Source organism: Lagenorhynchus albirostris, chromosome X (genome assembly GCF_949774975.1).
Source record: "Lagenorhynchus albirostris chromosome X, mLagAlb1.1, whole genome shotgun sequence".
Taxonomy (NCBI): domain Eukaryota; kingdom Metazoa; phylum Chordata; class Mammalia; order Artiodactyla; family Delphinidae; genus Lagenorhynchus; species Lagenorhynchus albirostris.
The window spans coordinates 20,368,118-20,386,179 of NC_083116.1; the positions used below are offsets into that span (position 1 = coordinate 20,368,118).

The window sequence follows — 18,062 nt, forward strand, 5'->3', positions numbered from 1 at the left end:
TTTAAGGATGTGGCGAAATTGGAACCTTCATACATTGCTGGTGGGAATGTAAAATGGTGCAGCTGCTGTGGAGAACATTTTGGCAGTTCTTCAGAAAGTTAACATAGAATTATATGACCCAGCAATTCCACTCTTGGGTATATACCTATATTACCCAGTGTGCTCAGGCTGCCAACAAAATACCACAGACTGAGTAGCTTAAATAACAGAAATTGAATTTCTCATAGTGCTGGAGGTTAGAAGTCCAAAATCACAGTGCCTACTGTGTTGATTTCTGGTGAGGCTTGCAGGTGGCCACCTTCTTGCCGTGTCCTCACATGGCCTTTTCTCTGTGCTCGTGCGCTTCTGGTATCTCTTCCTTTTCTTCTTATAAGGATACCAGTTGTATTGGATTAGGGCCCCACCCTTATGACCTTATTTAACTTTAGTTACCCCCTTAGAGGCCCTGTCTACAAATGCAGTCACACTGGGGTTAGGGCTTCAATGTATGAATTTTAGGGGGACACAGTTCTGTCCATAACAATACCAAAAAAGAACTGAAAACAGGAGCTCAAACGTACTTGTACATCAGTGTTCACATCAGCACTGTTCATGAAAGCCAAAAGATGGAGACAATCCAAGCGGTGGTTTGGGGGTGATGAAAATTTTGGGAAATAGGTAGTTGTGATGGTTGTACAACATTGTGAATGTAATTAATGCCGGTGAATTTTACACTTAAAATTGGTTAAAATGGCAAATTGTATGTTTTATATATTTTACCACAATAAAAAATTAATAAAAAAGTATTGAACTTAAATTTCTGTGCACATCTCTATTTCCTTATGAGAAATTATTAAAAATGGATTTATTCTGCCGAAGGGGTGTGAGCATTATTAAGGCTCTTGATACATACGGGCAAATTGCTTTCCAGAAAGGTTCTCTCAATTTGTACTTCCACAAACAGTATATTAGAGTGTACGTTTTACCGTGTTCTCGCTAGCACTGAATATTATTTTTTATATTCTTATTTTGATAGGCAGAAAAGTATCTTATTGTTGTATTAGTATTGAGATGAGTTAGTGAATCTGAAAATGTTTAAATATATGTTTATATGGTATTTATTAACTGTTTTGCTTTTTGACTATTTTTGAAGGAGTATTTGTATTTTGTTATTGATTTGTAAGGACTTTTCATAGACTAAGTTACAAAATTCACATACTTTCTCGGGGTTTTTTTTCCTCTTTAATTTTCTTTATAGTATTTTTAACATCTATGAAATATTGTTTAAAGTGTATGGAGTCAAATCTATTTTTCTTTGTCATCTGTGGTTTTTTTCCATTACTTTTATGCTTAGAAAGTCCTTCTCCATACAGGAGACAAATGTTCACCTATTCTTTATGGTTATTTTAAGGTTTCACTTTGTTTTTACATTTAACTCTTTAATTCATCTGGAATTAATTTTGGTAAATAGTGTGAGAGAAAAAGATCTAACCTTATTTTCAACCAAGTAACCAATTGTCTCTGAGTTGTTGATGGAATGATACTTCCTTTCTCTACTGGTTTTGAAGCACTACCATTCTCAGACAGTAAATTTTTATATATTCTGTTTCTGGGTGATTTCCATTCCATTGAGCTATGCCACACCATTCCAGGTATGTAGGTTTATAATTTTTTACTAACTGGAGTTTAAGAAAAACCACGCTACTCATTTTTCAAAAGTCCCTTGGCTATTTACACCTATTTATTCTTCCTGTGCTTAGTAGACACACTTACTAAGACTTTTCTTTGGAAAAGCAAGGTCTCTGCTGTTAACTGACAGTGAGACAGATCACTTAACCCCTCAGTGTCTCAGTTTTCTCATCTGTAAAATGGAGAAAAGAATATCTTCTTTTGCCCAACTTCCAGGACGATTGTGGGGATCAAATGAGATGGCTGTGAAAACACTGTGAAAAATAAAAAACCAGTGTTTTTTTTTAATTTATTTTGGAAGGAAATAGGTGTTTTTGGTTTTATTTATTTATTTGAATTTTATTTATTTTTTTATACAGCAGGTTCTTATTAGTCATCCATTTTATACACATCAGTGTATACAAAACCAGTGTTTTTTACAGTTGAAATAGGCAGCGATCCTAGGGGTCTTGGACTTAGGTATTAAGTGGATGGCAGGGTTGTGCTTAGTTTTGGAGGTTTTGGCACTGGACTCTCTCTTTCTCCCACAGAGCGCTTCGACCATCACTGCCCCTGGGTGGGGAATTGTGTTGGAAAGAGGAACTACCGCTACTTCTACCTCTTCATCCTTTCTCTGTCCCTCCTCACGATCTATGTCTTTGCCTTCAACATCGTCTACGTGGCCCTCAGTGAGTATACAGGGCAGTGTATGTTGCTGGAGGGGTGGGTGGTGGGAGAAGACTTGAGGACAGCTTAGGAGAGTGGTTCCGTATCCTGGCGGGACTTTACCATTGCGAAGCCACCTTAGGACCAGTTAGAAGTGTGCACTACTATCTGCTCCTGAACAGAGCTCCAAACCTCAGCTCACATCAATTAGGATTTACCGAGTGTGTTGGTCTTCTCAGTGGCCCTCTGCTGGAGACCAGCACCATAATTACTGGTCTGTACCTAGAGTACTGGGCATTTCTGAGGTGATCCCAAAGGTTGGGGATGTATTTTTGCCTGTATGTGTCACCTCTTTTGCCTCATAAGACCTGCCCTTGTGTCAGGTGGTAGAAGGGGTTACACCAGAGAAATGTCTTTTAGTGGCTCATGGTCTACTTTGGGAGATAGAAAATATACACCTGTGTGTGTGTGTGTGTGTGCGCGCGCACGTGTGCACATGCACACATACACACACATAAAAGAGCCCAAGGGCAGATGGGATGAGGAGTTAAAGGAGTGGTCTTAATCAAGGCAGCTTCCTGGGGAGAGATGAGTCCTGAGCTGGATTTTGAGCAGTGAAGAGATATGGATTGATGAAGAGAGAGGATTTTTCTTGGATATTTCTGATTTCTTTCATCTATGAATGAATTTCCCGCTCCATGGCCATAGCTGGAGGCTAGGGAAAAGGGAGGGGAGCCAGATGCTTGGCTTGTGGCCGACTCTCTAGTCCAGTGTTGGGTCCTGTATTGAGAAGGTGGACCCTTTAGTCAAGAGAGTACCAGCTTGGAGGTGTGAGTCCCTTGCCTGAATGAGGGCTTATCTCTTGCTGGCTTGTAACAAGGGATAGGGAGGGAAGAAAGTGAGTAGGCACTAGGGTATGTGTGTATTTTTTACTAAAGTTACTAATCTTTCTCTCTACTCCTCCTCCCAATTTCACAGAATCCTTGAAAATTGGCTTCCTGGAGACATTGAAAGAAACTCCTGGAACATATCCTCCCCTGGCAGGATGTCCCCGTGAAGCCCTCTTAAACTACTTTTCAGCATGCTTTCTGTCTGCAGTTCTCCACCATCTCATTTTTCAGACATCAGAGAGTGCCAACGTCTAAAATTTTTAAATGTAGCCTTAGTGGTAGCAACTAGAATGGAGGATGGCCAGGGCTTAAAGGGAGGTCTTTCCTTCAACTTTGTCTCTACTGCCTCCCTCCCAAGTCCTTCTGATCCCAGACTCAGCCCTGCATTCTCTAGTGGGCTATACTTTGCTCTCAATAGACCTCTTGCATCACTTACTAGAAGTCCCACCTTCCTGTTACAGCTAAGCTTATTTTGTACAGAAGTTACATTTCTGAAAAGGAGATTCAGATGGGATTTCTAGAAATCACATTCTGGTTTCTTTCCCACCAGTTTTTTCATCTATAAAGTTTATTTTTTGATGTGTTTTCCATTGGCAGTGATGGCCAACATCGTTTAGCTTTGGACCCCTCCTAAATGTCCCCTTCGAAGAGCCAATGATGAATAAACAGACAAACACCTAAATAGACTAGATCTGTTAGAGAGCTACTTGTAGTGGATAAACAGGCATCCTTTACCTTTCATGAGGGATATAGCCAGCAAGTTTAGAATTCACCCGTTGTTATGTATGGATATATATTTGTGGTATATGTTCCAAGGGGTAAAGATGGTGTGACTGGTGTCATGAGTATGGGCTGCGGCATCAAGTCCCGTGGTGTGGCTTCTTCAATATTCCTTAACCAACACCTCACTGTTCTAGAAGTACTCATTTGCTTCTTCACACTCTGGTCCGTCGTGGGACTGACTGGATTCCACACTTTCCTTGTGGCTCTCAACCAGACAACCAATGAAGATGTGAGTCAACTTTTCCTCTCCTCATTACATATTCTTCTACCAAAAGCCTATTCTCTAATTACCTGCTGGAGAACTGAGTCTCCAGGGCCTGGGAGGTTGAGGCAGGCAGAAAGCCAGGTGTGGGAGATTGTTAAACCAGGTGTGTAGAAGAAAAAGCAGACTGCTTTGTTTGGAGCTGAATGCCTGTAGGGAATTAGGAAGAAGAGATTGAATATGGTTGGGTGAGCACAAGGTTCACAAGGTTCACAAGCTGTTCATAGGTCCTTAAAAGCTAACTGGTGCCTCTGGGTTTGGAATGGAGAGGGACAGTTGCATTGAATAAGTCCTTGCTTTTAAAAAGTTACTGATTGGGACTTCCCTGGTGGCGCAGTGGTTAAGAATCCGCCTGCCAATGCAGGGGACACGGGTTTGAGTCCTGGTCTGGGAAGATCCCACATGCTGCGGAGCAACGAAGCCCGTGCGCCACAACAACTGAGCCTGCGCTCTAGAGCCCGTGAGCCACAGCTACTGAGCCTGCGTGCCACAGCTACTGAAGCCTGCACGCCTAGAGCCCGTGCTCCGCAACAAGAGAAGCCACTGCAATGAGAAGCCCGCGCACCGCAACAGAGTGGCCCCCGCTCGCCGCAACTAGAGAAAGCCTGCGTGCAGCAACGAAGACCCAGTGTAGCCTAAAATAAATAAATTAATGAATTAAAAACAAAAATTTACCGATTAATCCATATTCATTGTAGAAAATCAGGAAGTACAGATGAGTAAAAAATAGCAAATAAGTCCCTGTAATTTTACCTCCTAGGCATCACCATTGTTAATGGTATGATCTATAGTCTTCTAGACTTGTCTAGACTTGTTCTCATGTTTGTTTATGTGAATATATTATGTATTTTTAAATGGAAATAATACATAACGCTCAGGTATCTGCTTTTTTACTCTATTGTGAATATTTTTCCGTGGCTATGCATGTATTTCTCTTTTTTTTTTCTGTTGTGGTAAAAGACACATAAAATGCACCATCTTTTTTTTTTTTTTTTGGCTGCGCTGAGTCTTCGTTGCTGCGCACAGGCTTTCTCTAGTTGCGGTGAGCAGGGGCTGCTCTTCGTTGCAGTGCGTGGGCTTCTCATTGCGGTGGCTTCTCTTATTGCGGAGCACAGGCACTAGGCGCGCGGGCTCAGTAGCTGTGGCACAGGGGCTTAGTTGCTTCGTGGCATGTGGGATCTTCCTGGACCAGGGATCGAACCCGTGTCCCCTGCAGTGGCAGGCGGATTCTTAACCACTGGACCACCAGGGAAGTCCTTAAAATGTACCATCTTAAACCATTTTTTAAGTTTACAATTCAGTGGTATTAGTACATTCACATTGTTGTGCAACCATCACCACCATCCATCTCCAGACCTTTTTCATCTTCCTGTGCTGCATGTATGTCTTCAACATAATGTTTAAGCCTTGGCTTTTATCTTGCAGATCAAAGGCTCGTGGACAGGGAAGAATCGTGTCCAGAATCCCTATAGCCATGGCAATATTGTGAAGAACTGCTGTGAAGTGCTGTGTGGCCCCTTGCCCCCCAGGTACTCAGAGGACTAGAAGATCCTGGAACTCTTGGGACAAGCAGTTTGACCTGATCCTGTCACCTGGTGTGATGCGTTCTTCTGAACATGGCCTCTTCGTGTCAAAAGAGGTCTTCCCAGGGATTGTCCCTTGGTGCCATGTCTACATGGACCATAGGCCGTGGGCTGGTTGTTTTGAAGGGATGACCTTTCATTCTTATTTTATCTGTTTGTTCCCTTGTTAATGTGGTATTCCCTGGTTTGTGGAAGAAAAAGTGAATGGAAGGTAGGAGATGTGTGCTAGGATCAGACTAGACTGCCAAAGGGCAGATTTATATTTTCCAGCACACACAGGAAGATTCAGTGGGGTGGGTGGGTGGAGAGGTGGATGCAAAGTGCTTTGTTAACTCTCCTGTCTCCTTCAGTGTGCTGGATCGAAGGGGTATTTTGCCACTGGAGGAAAGTGGAAGTCGACCTCCCAGTACTCAAGAGGCCAGTACCAGCCTCTTGCCTCAGAGCCCAGTAAGTGTTCCTGACTTTTTAAGGCTTTTAGACTTTAAGGCTGAGTTGGGGATAGAGGGTGTAGACTAAATTTACACCTTAGAGATATAATTAGGCAATTTTGTGTCCAGTCACTCCAGCTTCCCTGTCTCTGCTTCTGCCCTGACATTGCCTTAAGATCTTTGTGCCCTTGACATAGATTGAGATCTAGTCATTTCTTCAACATTCTGTGCCAGCCAATGTGCTAGGTGCTAGGGATACACCAGTGAACAAGTCACATAATGCGTCTGCTCTTATGGAGCTCATTGTCTAGTGGGGACGAGAGAAAACAGGTTATTAGTCTGTGTAGTGAAGAGTGCCTTGATGAGGGAAGCATAAAATGCTATAGGAGCAATGACAGGGGTCAGGAGGGTGGGTTGGAGTTAGTGGTGTGGTTACCTTGGTAGAAGGAGGCTTCCTCACTGGAATATGCAGATGTGGAAACTCTCCCAGCTATACTGATCACATATGCTTTAATAAAGTATGTTCCTAAAATTATTAGTTGAACTTTCTTTTTTTTGTAATAGCTCTGTTGAGATATAATTCAGATACCATAAAATACCTGTTTAAAATGTAGGATTCACTGGTTTGTAATATGTTCACAGAACTGTGCTATCATCACAACAATCCATTTTAAAACATTTTCATTGCCCCCCAAAAAAACCCCTGTACCCATTAACAGTCACTCTCCCTTTCCCCCCAGTTCCCTCAGCCCCATCCCTAGGGAACTATTAATCTACTTTCTTTTGCTGTAGGCTTCTTCTGTACATTTCATAAAAATAGAATCATATTATATGTGGTCTTTTGTGACTGGCTTCTTTGATTTAGCCTTGTATTTTCAAGGTTCATCTATGTTGTAGCATGTAGCAGTACTTCTTTCCTTTATACGGCTGAATAATATTCTGTTATATAGATAGACTACATTTTATTTATCCATTCATCAATTGGTAGACATTTAGGTTGTTTCCACCTTTTGGTTATTATGAATAATGCTGTAATGAACATGTGTATGCAAGTTTTTTTTTTGACACAACTCAATTCAGATTTTTTTGAGCAGATATTCATTTTTAATTATTTATTTATTTTTGGCTGTGTTGGGTCTTCGTTTCTGTGCGAGGGCTTTCTCCAGTTGTGGCAAGCGGGGGCCACTCTTCATCGCAGTGCGCGGGCCTCTCACTATCGTGGCCACTCTTGTTGCGGAGCACAGGCTCCAGACGCGCAGGCTCAGCGGCCATGGCTCACAGGCCCAGCCACTCCGCGTCATGTGGGATCTTCCCGGACCGGGGCACAAACCCGTGTCCCCTGCATCGGCAGGCGGACTCTCAACCACTGCGCCACCAGGGAAGCCCAATTGGTTTTTTTGTATATTGATTCTGTATCCTGAAACCTTGCTAAACTTCTTTTATTAGTTCTAATAGATTTTTAGTAGACTTGAACTTTCTTTTAAAATCAAATTCTCCTGGAATTCCCTGGCGGTCCAGTGGTGAGGACTTAGCACTTTCACTGCCATGGGCCGGGGTTCAATCCCTGGTTGGGGAACTAAAATCCCACAAGCCACGCAGCGCGGCCAAAAAAAAGAAATCGAATCCTACTCTTAGATGAATGCTATTTGTAAGTTAGATAATTGTTCTCTACTTTGCCTTTCTTAAATTTTTAATTTTCTTTTTTGAAGTATAGCAAACTCATGTTTATATATCATTATCATCATTTTGAATATTGTTTTTCTGATGAGTCTGATCTTAAATCATTACAGTACAGGTTAGTGATTCTCAGTTGAATGTGGGGAAGGGTGGTATTTTAGAATCACTCAGGAGGCATTTTCAAACCAGATATACCATCTGAAGATTCTACCACCCCACCCTCTTTGGTTTAGAATCACTGTTCTAGGGAGGTATGTGTTAGGGCCGAAAGAAGATTGAGAACCACCATGTCAGGCCTTGTTAGACAAGTATGTTATAACATTGTGTTGTGAAGGAGGGAAGGTGGTCTGTGTAATTATTTGTGATCCCTTTTATTATTATCATGCATAATAATAGAAATATCTGTCCACAACAGACAGTTAAGAATAGAACTCAAATAAACTTCAATTGCCTTCTGCTGAGAAGACGACAGTCTAGTCTTGGTTCTGAGTTTGGTGTTGGTGGCGGCGTATCTGTAGCGTCAGTGTGGTTGATGGGTTCAGAGGAAGAGTTCAGTGTCTATGGATTATCTCCATTTGTATTTTGAGGGAGAGCTTTGTATTGAATTTGATATCTTTTCCTTCTCAGGCTCCAACAGACCATCTAAGCTCCGATGAGATGCCGGAGGACACCAGCACTCCTGAAGAGATGCCACCCCCAGAGCCCCCAGAGCCCTCACAGGAGGCCACTGAAGCTGAGAAGTAGCCTATCTATGGAAGAGACTTTTGTTGTGTCTGATTAGGGCTGTGAGAGATTTAATGGGAGAAGATAACCTGAGACAGAGAGCAAGTAAGCTGTTCCTATTACTGTTTTTCTTTGGTCTTTATTCACCCAGTTGTAAACTGGCATTTTCTTGCTGCAAGCTTTTTTAAATTTCTGGACTCCAAGCAGTTGCAGAAGATGTCAGTCACCTCTGGTAACTGGACAAATGGGTCCCTTGGGCCCTGGCACTGGTTTTCCATGGCCTCAGCCACAGAGGCCCCTTGGACTCCCCTCTCTTCCCAGATCCCAGCTCTCCTGCTTGGGGTCACTGGCCCAATTCTGGGGTAAAGGTTCCTGAGACTGACTCAGATCCTCTCAAGCTGCTGTGCATCATGAGTCCAGGGGCAGTCACAGAGAACTCTGGCCAGGGAATTCTAACTGGATTCTTGAGGCCTTCAGAATGGAGGGGGATGGAGAGTGGGCTTGGAAGATTCTCCTGGCTACAAAGTGCCAACATTGCCAGCAAATCCTTTCAGGAATGGGGTAGGCAGTTTCCACTTGTTGTATTTATTCGTGCAGCTTCTCCTTTGTCCCCTGTCCACTCTCTAACACCCAAGCCCCACGCTTTTCCAGTGAGATATATGTAAGTAATTGCAGTATAGATAACAATTCACATTTCTCGTAGACTACCCAGAAACTTTTTAATACCTGTGCCGTTCTCAATAAGAACTTATGAGATGCCAACGGCACGGCCCCTCGCACTCTCTGTCTCATGTCTCTTCCTCTCTCATTAGCCCCTTTTAATTTGTTTTCCTTTTGACTCTTGTTCCCGTTGGGAGCAGGAACGGCAGTAATAAAAGTCTGCACTTTGGTGGTTCCTTTTCCTCAGAGGAAGCCCGAGTGCTCACTTAAACACTACCCCCTCAGACTCCCTGTGTGAGGCCTGCAGAGGCCCTGTATGCACAAATGGGGAAACTAAGGCACAGAGAGGCTCTCCTCTCCTCTCCCCCTATGTCCCCTCAAAAAAGAAAAAAAAAAGAAAAAAAAGGATAACCAGTACTTCCATTAGGCCTCGGCTGAGTGAGGAGGGAAAGCCCCGCACTGCTGCCCTCCTGGGGGACCCACTCCAAGGCCTTGGCCCACCGCGGGCTTGGTAACCACACCGGGGGCTTCCTCCAGGCCCCGCTCTTCCAGCACTTCCACCGGCAGAGTCCCAGAGCCGCTTCACCCTGGGGGTGGGCTGTGGCCCCCAGTCAGCTCTACTCAGGACCTGCTCTATTTCAGGGAAGAAGATTTATGTATTATATGTGGCTATATTTCCTAGAGCACCTGTGTTTTTCTAAGCCAGGGTCCTGTCTGGATGACTTCCGGGGAGGGGGGGAGTGTAAAGCAGAACTTTTAATCTATTTGAAGGCGATTAAACTGTGTCTAATGCAAACTGCCTGCCTCCTCCTTCCCCCTTCCATTTCAAGAACCACCATGGGGGTGTGAATATCTTTGGGGGGTGGGGTGGGGGTGGGGGTTGAAGGGGGTGCTTGTTACTACACATACTTCCATTTTCCAGGGGGCCCTTGGGTTGGAGAGGTAGCTCCCAAACTCTCCATTGACCTATACTACATTCTGGGTTGAAGTTTACCGTATTCTTGACTATGAAAAGAGGCCTTTCAAGGCCATGAACAGTGTTAGAAAGATTGGGAGGGTCAGGGGTTATATTAAATTAAGAGAACAAGTTCTTTAATAGGATATTGTTTTTATGCAGATGGATGCTGTTAATTGCAAATGAGTCTTGGTTATTAAAGCAGGCTCCTCAGGGCCTCCCCTTGGAAATATTTTGTTAGTGATCTTTTACAAGTGATGGTATATATTTCTTTTTAAATGGTCTGTAATCAAGATTCCTTACCAGTTCTTGTCTCGCTCTTCCCAGTTAATCAGAAGTAATGAAATTCGGCCGCTCCTAGCTTTTTCTCTATGTCTTCCTATTTTCTTGTAGCAGGATTTGAGTTTAGCAATCCTTCGAGAGACAGAGAGACAGACTGGGACTCTGACTGACTCAGATTCCGGTCCTATCTGCCTCTACTTTCTCATTCTTTTTCTGACTCTCTCAGTTTTGTCCTTGTAGTTAGATTTTAGTTAGTTCAAAATAAGGCCAAGCCTGGAGAGTTGGGAAGATATTAGGTTTTTCCAGTTAACCTGCCACTCAGATGAACCCATTTTTAGTCAGTTCTCAACCCATCCTGTCTTAGCCCATCTCTCTCCTCCCTCAACTTACCTCAGCCACTCTTCTGTTGACCCTTGTGTGAGTTAGAGAAGCTTTCTTCTTCTGAGGTCAAGGGTCAGAATGGAAACCCCTTATCATTAGTGTGAAATGATCTTTTTTTTAAAAGCTTCTGCTTTTCCCTACTCCCTACCCTTGTTCTTTTCCTATATAAATCTTCTGCATTTAAGACCTTGGCCTGAAGATCTGTCCCGTTCATACCACGCACCGGCTGGGACTGTTCCTAGTCTGAGTTCTGATCAGAGGGGAGATTGAAGAATTGGTCCCTCCCAGGGGAATAGGCTTTAAATTGTTTGCTCTTTTCAATGGCTGACATTCTTTCCACCTCTCCCCTTCCTCCCCATTCCTTAAGTTTCCTATGCACCCCACTTCCCCAGACCAGGATGGTTGGCACGGATCCAAAACCTCTGGGGGTTGGTGGAATTTGGCTCTTTGAGGCCTCTTTTTTTTCTTTCATGTCCCTTTGGCCCTGGGGCCCTGCTTGCCACAGTGGAGAACACCATCTCCCCCTTTGCTTTTTTCACCAGTGGCGGCAGTGGGTTCTAATTCTATAGCAGCTAAACTCCATTCTTCCTGCCCTGCCCTTCCTGCGTTTACCCTTAAGGCCCCTTTTCCTACTGACCAAATCTCTTTACCTTGTTGGGGGAAAAAGAAGTATTTTGTTTTTAAATCTATTTTCTAACTTAAATGCAATTTAATATGTAAATCTCTGCACTTTTGTGTGAGCCTACAAATGTGTATGTGTGCTGGGTTTTTCACTCTGGTGTTTCGTAATAAAGAAATCCTTCTTTTCGGGGGGAAGCCAATTAATGAAGGAGACTTGAATGGTTTTAGAAATACAGGGATGTCTGTTTCTTTGTGCTTCTGCCTCATTTCTTTACTTGTGCCTAGCGTGCGTGACCGGACCCCTCCCCCACCTTTTGACCCCCTTCTTTTGAGAGGGCCTTCAGCCTAGTGGGGCAGAGAGAGGGACCTGAACTGTGTGTCTGGTACCCCTCTGAGACCACTTGGATTGGCTCAAGTGGTAACCTAGCAACCTAGCCCTCCTCCCTCTCCCCATAGCCTAGGCCCGTTAGTCCTTTTCTTCTAGCTCAGTTCATTTTGTACCCCTTGAGGCTTGGGGCCAGGCTAGGGAAAATCACCAAGGGATCACAGTAAATTTTTTTTTTTAATGATAATTTGCTCTTGTGCCTTGGTGATACTAAAGAAGACCAGTACTTCCAATAATTCAAAGAGCATTTGTGTCAGTTTTGAGAATACATTCTAGGAATTGCTTGCTGTTCTTGAGCAGTGCGTTTTAGAAACTGTATCAAAGGCTAGAACTGCAAATATCATTAGTTTTAAAGGATGCAAGCCCAACTCACAAAAAAGGGAGTCATTGTGGATTTCATGTTTTGGATAAATATGAAAGGGGAATGGGAACTAACATATTTTTATAGTTTTAATATCATACACTGAATTTCCAGTAATGCAACAATTGTGTAAATTGAGTGAAGATGGTACTTTATTTTATTCAGAAGTTTACCAAGAGTTGTGATCTTTGAAAATCATGTCGCCAGTAGCAATGCCATTCATGGATTTTTAAGTTGCCAATACTTAGTCTTCCTCTGTAGCAGCATCTGACTGTTAATCTTTTAGTATAGTCTTGTGCAGGCATTTGTGTACTGAAATATCTATTATCTGATTATAAATGACTTTCCTTTTATTTCTCCTTTATACTATAGTTAGTGTATTATATTGCTATTCTGGAAATTACGTGTATAAGCAGTTTATATTAACTATGAGATTCATTTCAGGGTGGCAAAGGGTACGCTGCAAAATATTGTATATACCAACGGAGGGCTGGGGCTGATAGGGTTGAGAACTGTTGGACTAGATTATCTCAAAGGTCCCTTTCTACCTCTAAATATTTGGAAAATTTAGAAAATCAACAAACACCGCCCCATCCCCTTATACCTTTAACGTGCTTTTTAAATTTTAAAAGTAACACATGTTCATCAAATTTAAAAGTAGCACATGTTGAAAATTTTGAAAGTACAGGAAAGTAAGAAGATTGAAAAATCACTCATAAACACATCACCAAATATAATAATCACTGTTAATGTTTTGGTGTATTTCTTTCTGGTCAATTTTCTGTACATATATATTTTTTAACATAACTGGAATTCAACTATAAATATAGTTTTGTAATCTTGCTTTTTTTACTTAGCGTTTTCCATATCATTAGAAATTATTTGAAAATACTTCTTAATGACTCCATAATACGTGCATAACCTTTTCCCTATTGTCAGACATTTAGGTGTCTCCAATTTTTCATTATTATGAATATTGCTGTGATGAACTTCCTGATATATGGGCATATCTTATTTCCTTAGGATAGATTCCTAGAGGTGGAATTACTGAGTCAAAGGGAGCGCTCTTTTAAAGGCTCTTGATAAATATGGCCAAATTGCTTTACAGAAAGGCTGTCCCAGTTTGTCCTACCAGCTTTGTATCAGGGAGCCTCCTTCAACACACCTCAGTTAAACATTTGGTAATTTAGTAGCTAGCTGTAAACTGGTATCTTGACGCCTTCATTTCTTAATTTCTATTTCTTCCGTTAATAATGAGGTTAAACATTTTCCACACCTCCCCCTGCTTTATGTTTCTTGCTTTTTGTATTCTGCGAATTGGCCTTCCAAGTCCTTTATCTTTCTTCTGGTATTAGAGGGTTTTCTACTCAATTAATAAATGAAAGCTTGGAGCTCACCCTCCACCATGGGCCAGGAAGTGAAGGGGCCTTGATTTAGAAGTTGTTTTACAACTCTGGAGCATGGCATAGAATTACCTCCCTAAAGTTCCATGTCCCTTCGCTCTCTTCAAGCTCCCCTCCCACTGCCTTTTCTGCCAGCCACTGCCCATCTTCAGCTTCTGACTGTTCCAACTTGGCCAAGTGGGTGATAGTTTTGTGCCCCAAATTAGAGACATGATTGTCATAAAACCTGGCCTCTGTCCATGACACCCCTGAAAGGAAAACACTGATCATGTAGAGTCCACGTTGCTTGTGCTCACTCTTGCTGCCTCTCTCTCTCATCAGAAAATTAAGTACTGTGACTTATCTAAGGTCACATGGACAGTTGCTGGTAAAGCAGAGACCAGAATCCAGATGTCCTCACTCCCAGTCCAGAGAGTTTTCTGGCATAACCCCCTGCCCCTCAGTCGAGCAGGTGTAGACAGAGAAAGGAGTTTGATAATTCCAAGTGTCACTTGAATGAAATGAGCCTTTCCTTCATTTAACATTCAATAAATACTTGTTGAAAACTGACCATGTGCTAGGGTTAACTTTAGGAGAAATGGCATTGCTGACCCCATTCTCTTGTGAGTTGAGAAACAGCAATAATTTTAGGATTTTTTTGCCATTTTGGATGAATTTTACCAATGATCTCTCCCTTTTGGGCGTGCAGAGGGCTGACTATATATAGTCAGACTGATATGGGGGTAGTTGTTGGGTTTTTGTTTTAGACTTAAATCTCTTAAATCTCTCTGCAGACCCCTGCACTTAGGTTGAACTGGTGGTGGGGTTTCTTTAGCACAGAAAGTCAGGAAGTTGCCTTGCCGAATTCCCACAGTCAAATCGCCTGTCCCTTTGTGAGGGCCATTGCCCTGGGCTCTCTCTGACGCTATCCCTGGCAGGTCCCAGAGGCAATGGTATACAAATGCTGTATTGGTAACTGTGAAGTTCTAGGAAAAGGTGAAGCCTACATATCAAGTGCTATAGAATTCCGTTTATTTAGGACCTTCCTGGAGGAGGAATGTTGGCTGGGTCTAGAGGAGAGGCAGTTCCTTCCCACTTGATTGTGTTGTTGGCTGAATAATATAGAATGTGGCCCACGTTGTATGAGAAGCCAAGGTAGCCTCTATTGTGAAGGAGAGGTGGGAGAGCCACTTCTTTTCCCCAGCTGGGAAACCTCATACCTCATCCTGAATTTCCTGACTTGGGAGGGGGGAAGGTGTTGAACCTCACTGAGACTACCGTGATCAGTGCCCATTTTCCCCTTACAAACCTCTTTTAGCTTTTGTTTTAATGCCCTTGGTCTCTAGTGGCCCTGCTGAGGCCTCCACTTCTGTGAGAAGCCTGGCCGGGGTTTCTATGAGTGAGAGGCAGACCATGCTGCTCGAGAGTCTGGGCGGGGGCAGGAGAGGGAATGTGTGCAGGCGATAGCCATTTTTGTTGGGGGGAGGGGGGAGCTGATCAGGACCTGCCTGGGGAAATAAAGGCAAGGAGTGACAGGCAGGGGCGATGGTTTAGCTAGAATGTGCTGATACCCCCAGCTGCTTCCCCTGATGGGCTGGGGCGGTATCTCTAATCCTGAACTGGAGAGGAGCTGGCTGGACTCTATCTACACTTTTTCTTTTTGAATCTGGCCTTTATCCTCTTCTTTCTAGCAGCCCATGGATGTCCAGCGGAATTGCCTAAAATAAGTCTGATACCCAGGGCTGATCATCGTACTGTAGGCTGGGCAGAGCTAGGGCTGTCCCAGGCTCTCAGGTGGGCTTTCTCCCCATCACCGGCCTCTCGGGACACCAGAGCTGGCACCCTCTACCCTGAATCCTAGCACCCTCTGGGAGCTTTGATATAGCATGTCTCTGAGCTACAGCAGTTAGTCTGCAGACAAGCACATGTCAGAGTGGCCTTTGTGCCCATTCTTGAGCTCAGTACCTTGGAGGTTACAAAATGTTCAAAAACCCCCAGCGTTTATTGTCACTATGTGCCAGAAACTTCATACGCTATCTCATTTACTTCTCTCATAACCCCAAGGGGTAGGTATTATTAGCTCATTATTCTTTTTTGTTTAATTTAATTTTTATTTATTTTAAATTATTTTTAAATTGAGATATAATTAACATATAACATTGTGTAAGTTTAAGATGTGCAATGTGTTCACTTGATATATTTATATATCGCAATATAGATCAGTGTTCTTATTTTACAGAAAAGAAATATATGTGTATGTAATTACCTCAAATTCTGTAACTAGTAAGCGGTGGAGCCAGGATTTGAAGACACTTTAGAATGCCAAAGCCTTTGCTCTGGGTCACTACACTAGCTAGGGGTCCAAGGTGAGACTAGCCTTGAAGGGAAAGAAATGGAGGTTGCAGGGTGGTGCCTTGTTATCATTCATTGAGCGTGAATTTTGTGCTTGACACTGTGCTAAGTATTCTACATACACTAGTTCATTCAATCTGTGTAACAACCCCATGAGGCTAGTACTATTATCCCCACTGTACTGATGTGGAAAGTGAGGCTCAGGGAGGTTAAGCGGCTTGTCCGAAGTGACCCAGCTAGTGAGTGACAGGGCCAAGACTTGAACTCAGGTTGGCCAGAGCTCCTAACTGCTAGTCTTCACCTTCCTGCTCTAGAGGAGCCTCCGCTTACTGGAAAGGCCCAAGGGCACAGGAAGAGCCCCATTGCCCTCTTGGACCAGCCCTCCCCCACCTTCCAAGGGGAGCTAGAGGCTACGGCTCCCTGGGCCTCTGACATCCGAGGCTGGGGTGGGGGTATAGGGTCTCCAGCTGTGAAGACTCAGCCTCGTGGACACCAGCCCTTGGTTTGCTGGGCTCAGGGTGCCACTTGGCATCTTCCAGATGTCCGTGGGGCTGGATAGGAGCTTCCAGCAGCCCTGCCTGGATAAGGGGCTGCAGGCTTTGCACTGCAGACGCACAGAGGCACTGCTTTCCTCGCCCTCAGGCCCTGGCCTGTAGTCTACATTTCCTCATTGCCCCTCTTCACTGGCCCCTCCCTAAGTCTGGTGATCATTGGAGCCCTTGCACAACTACCTACTTTCAGCCTGTATTCAGCCTACAGACCAAACTGAAGCCCCGTAGCTCTGAGACACCCCCCCCCCACACACACCCAGGGCAGGGGAGGATTTTAAAACATCATTTTCTCAGTCATTCCTCTTTTTCTGAAATTTTCCTTTCCCCAGCTTGGAGCTAATAGATAGGTATTACCCAGGGGGTTTAAAAGATTTAGGAATCTCCTCTGATAGGCTCCCCTTGGTGTATGTGGATTTTAAGCACTTTGGGTCTTATTCACCCCCACTCCCCATCTTTCCAAAAGCCTCCATCAAAAGGCAGCAGGATCATGACTTTGCTGCTACCGTAAATTGGAGGCTTAGGCCTATTTATTTATTTAGTTTCATTGTTTTCAAATTTTAAAATATTGTTCCTTTTTATAGATATAAAAATAATACTTTTGAAATTCAAATAAGACAAGAATGTATTAAGTGAACACTTCCCTTCCTCGCTCCCCTAATCCCACCCACCCCCTCACAAGATCACTGGTAACCATTTGGTGCAGATTTTTCTGGTCTTTATTCTTGTGTATGTTTCCTTTTCTTAAATAAAAATGGAATCACCCTATAAATAAAGTTTATTACTCACTTTTCCCCCATGATATTGCACAGACTTCTTTTACAAGAACGTTTGTACGTTATTTGTATAATTTTAAAATTTCAATTTAAACAATAAAAAAATCACAAAGATTTTCCCCGTGTCGTTAAATATTTTTCTACAACGTCATGTTTAATGGTACTGTATGAATGAACCATAAGGTATCTAACTAATTCCCCATTTGCGTTGTTTCCAATTTCTTACACAAAGCTGTCGTGAATATCTTTGTGCATATATTTGTGGCCACTCGTGTGGCTCTTTGTAGGGATGGAATCCTGGGAAGGGAATGGCTGGGTCAGAGGGTGTCAGAGGCACATCACAGGAGTGATAGTTTGCCCTCCGGAAGGCTGGCGGGGCTCTGAAAGCTCGTTGGGCTTCCCACTCAACATCTTCAACCTGTCTGAGCTTCAGTTTCCTCCTCTGTAAATTGGGAAGATGATGGTACTACCTCAGTGGGAGGGGGATAGCATGAGGATCACAGGAGAGATACATGCAAAGCGCGTGGAGCCCAGCACACATGTCGCTGCTTACGAAATGACAGCAACTATTCAGTACCACTAGGGCGGTGAGGCCATTTGGGCTGCCCGAAGCCACTAAGGGTAGTGGGACGAGTGCAGCTGAGAACAAAGCTCACACTCCAGTTTGCCCTCCCTAGTGCAGTTAATGCCGGAGAACCAA

General features: G+C 43.5%; 1 protein-coding gene across 3 annotated transcripts in view; it reads left to right on the forward strand.

The window, feature by feature from the left end:
- ZDHHC9 (zinc finger DHHC-type palmitoyltransferase 9) overlaps positions 1-10,115 on the forward strand; it is a 31,859-nt gene extending 21,744 nt beyond the window's left edge. For all 3 annotated transcript variants that reach the window (XM_060138258.1, XM_060138259.1, XM_060138260.1), the window contains 6 exons: positions 2,199-2,336; positions 3,292-3,338; positions 4,111-4,215; positions 5,674-5,777; positions 6,182-6,278; positions 8,564-10,115. In XM_060138258.1, coding sequence (XP_059994241.1) covers positions 2,199-2,336; positions 3,292-3,338; positions 4,111-4,215; positions 5,674-5,777; positions 6,182-6,278; positions 8,564-8,680 — 608 coding nt within the window. In that variant the 3' untranslated portion in view covers positions 8,681-10,115. The remainder of the gene's footprint in view (positions 1-2,198; positions 2,337-3,291; positions 3,339-4,110; positions 4,216-5,673; positions 5,778-6,181; positions 6,279-8,563) is intronic.
- The last annotated feature ends 7,947 nt before the right edge of the window (positions 10,116-18,062 follow it).